Below are 2,500 nucleotides of genomic sequence, written 5' to 3' on the forward strand. Positions count from 1 at the left end.
TGTCTTGTTACACACTCGAACTGTCAAATACACACACAGTTGTGTCAAAATGGCCGTCTTGATGAGTATTCATGTAAACACAGTCGGTTATGCTTTAAGCGAAAGATATCAGTTAAAAGAAATAGATTTTACACACTTAAAGCGAAATATATCAGTTAAAAGAAATAGATTTTACACACTTAAAGCAATATCGTATCACACATCCAATATCGCATTATTTAACAAGGATATCGCATATTGCATTTTTCGGTAACACTTTACAATAAGGTTCATTAGTTAACTACATTAGTTAACATGAACTAATAATGAACTGCACTTATAAAGCGTTTATTAATCTTTGTTAATGTTAATTTCAACATTTACTAATGCATTATTAAAATCTTGTTAACATTAGTAAATGCACTGTGAATTAACATGAACAAACCTTGAACAGCTGGATTTATATTAACTAACGTTAACAAAGATTAACTAATGCTGAACAGAGGTGTTGTTCATGGTTAGTTCATGTTAACTAATGTTAACTAATACAACCTTATTGTAAAGTGTTGCCCATTTTTCTTCAATATCGAACACACCTAGTTGCCAGTTATATTAACTGCGACATTCGTGGATCATTTTTATATTTATTTATTTTTCTGTGTGCGGACATGCAGAAGTTTAACCTAATTGATGTCCTATACGATGGCTATTTCAACATCTGTGAACGATGAACGCGGACTCTAAATTAATTAAATTTATTTATTTTGAAAAACACAAAATTAACAATAAAATGCACCCAAATTATTAATAAAAACAGGATATACGATGAAACAAGACGTGCTCCGCATCATTACTAGTACTAAACGCATAGATATTTCAGATGATTAAGGAAAGATACCATAATCACAGATGTATAAATATTAACAAAAATAATTAAAGTAGACTATGGGTAATGTTACTTAACCAATTTGAAGTGGTTGTTAAACTTTTATATATATATAACTTACGAGAAACAGAGAGAAATGTCGACGCGTCCTCTCCAGCAGCTTGAATGTTCCCCGTTGCCATGGCAACTCTCAACGGCCACCAGGACTTATACAGTTTTATAGAAGCTATTTATTATTTGTTGTAAAGTGTAAGAATCACCTCAGAAAAATCAATTCTTCTGTCAGGCGCAGTTGAAGCCTCGGACAAACGCTGTCAAGATGAGATTCTGTAGCCAGACTATGTCTGTGTCATTATTCCAACATTATGTTCATAACTTGTTACGAAATAAAAAAGTGAAATACCTCAGAAAAATTAACTTTCCTCTCTTGTCAAGGACAAAATGTTCACTTGCTTCCTAATATATCCCACCCACTAACAGGAGATAATCAGTGTTATTCACTTCATGTTATTCCTGTTTGGTGTTTATAGTCATTTCAAACCACAGAGGGCAAAATGACTATAAACTGGTTTCATCAAGGGACTTTTATAACCTTGTGACCAAACCAGTTGTTTTGTTCATAATGGTTTCATTGTTGATAGTTGATTTTTTACTTTCTCTTTAGCTCTTGGTTTCGCCTCAGGTGTTTGTTATTGTTTAGTTAGTATAGAGGAGGTTTATTATCGTTAACTATTAAAGCATGTCTGAGACAAGCTGAAGTAATAACTTTACGGTTTCCTTTTGCTAATAATTATGACCTTGTGATTGCTATCATTATTTCTGCACTACATTTGACCCGACTTGATCACTTGGCACAACTCAACAAGTAAACAAGTGTATATTTTGTGGGAATTTCAGCCTTAAATTTGTTCTAATAAACACCTAGCAACCTAGCAAGAAGGCCAGGCTGTGTTTAAAAGCATCTACTAAATGAATGAATGCAAATGTAATGTAAAGGTGGGTCCAGAACATGTATAGGAGTTCGGTCCATCACTCACTGGCAGATGCTGTTGGGGCTGAAGAGATGCTGACCGCTGGGCAACAACAGGACTGGAAACACTGGGTGGGTCAGATGGGGGACCACTTTCTCTGGAGGACACAAACACACACACACACACACACACACACACACACACACACACACACACACACACAGAAACACTGAGCCAAACACACCCTAATACACACAAATGGCACCATGGTAACAAAACAGTACTTTGATTAAACCATAGTACTGAGGTATTACCATGGTATACTATTATTATAGTACTAAGACACACCATTGTACTTTTTGTTTACTATATTGTTTACTATATTCATAGCCCACTGCTATAAAAACATGATATTATCAGTCACAAGCCCTGAAGAGCATCTTTACTGTATCTAGCAGCAGAAAAAGTGCCTCACAGACACTGATAATAGTCACTCACCCTCGTGGCTGGTCACTTCTATGTCACATTTCACTCCAGTCAGCTCCAACACCGCTAGTACTTTAATACAGTGCGGGTTCCCCTCAGAAATATACAGTTTCATTTGACCCTGTCACTTTAGGACGCTCTTGAGTGAATCTACTTTGACAGGTCAGACACACACGAC

General features: G+C 35.6%; 1 protein-coding gene across 2 annotated transcripts in view; it reads right to left on the reverse strand.

Moving 5' to 3' along the window:
* Positions 1-2,500, reverse strand: part of mars1 (methionyl-tRNA synthetase 1) — a 59,288-nt gene that overhangs the window by 56,719 nt on the left and 69 nt on the right. For both annotated transcript variants that reach the window (XM_079841701.1, XM_079841700.1), the window contains exons 1-2: positions 2,335-2,500; positions 1,903-1,993 (exon numbers count right to left, since the gene is read on the reverse strand). The exon at positions 2,335-2,500 is cut by the window's right edge and continues 69 nt beyond it. In XM_079841701.1, the coding sequence (XP_079697827.1) occupies positions 1,903-1,993; positions 2,335-2,437 (194 nt within the window). In that variant the 5' untranslated portion in view covers positions 2,438-2,500. The remainder of the gene's footprint in view (positions 1-1,902; positions 1,994-2,334) is intronic.

This window comes from Gobio gobio (assembly GCF_949357685.1).
Source record: "Gobio gobio genome assembly, chromosome: 17".
In the NCBI taxonomy this organism is placed as follows: Eukaryota; Metazoa; Chordata; class Actinopteri; order Cypriniformes; family Gobionidae; genus Gobio; species Gobio gobio.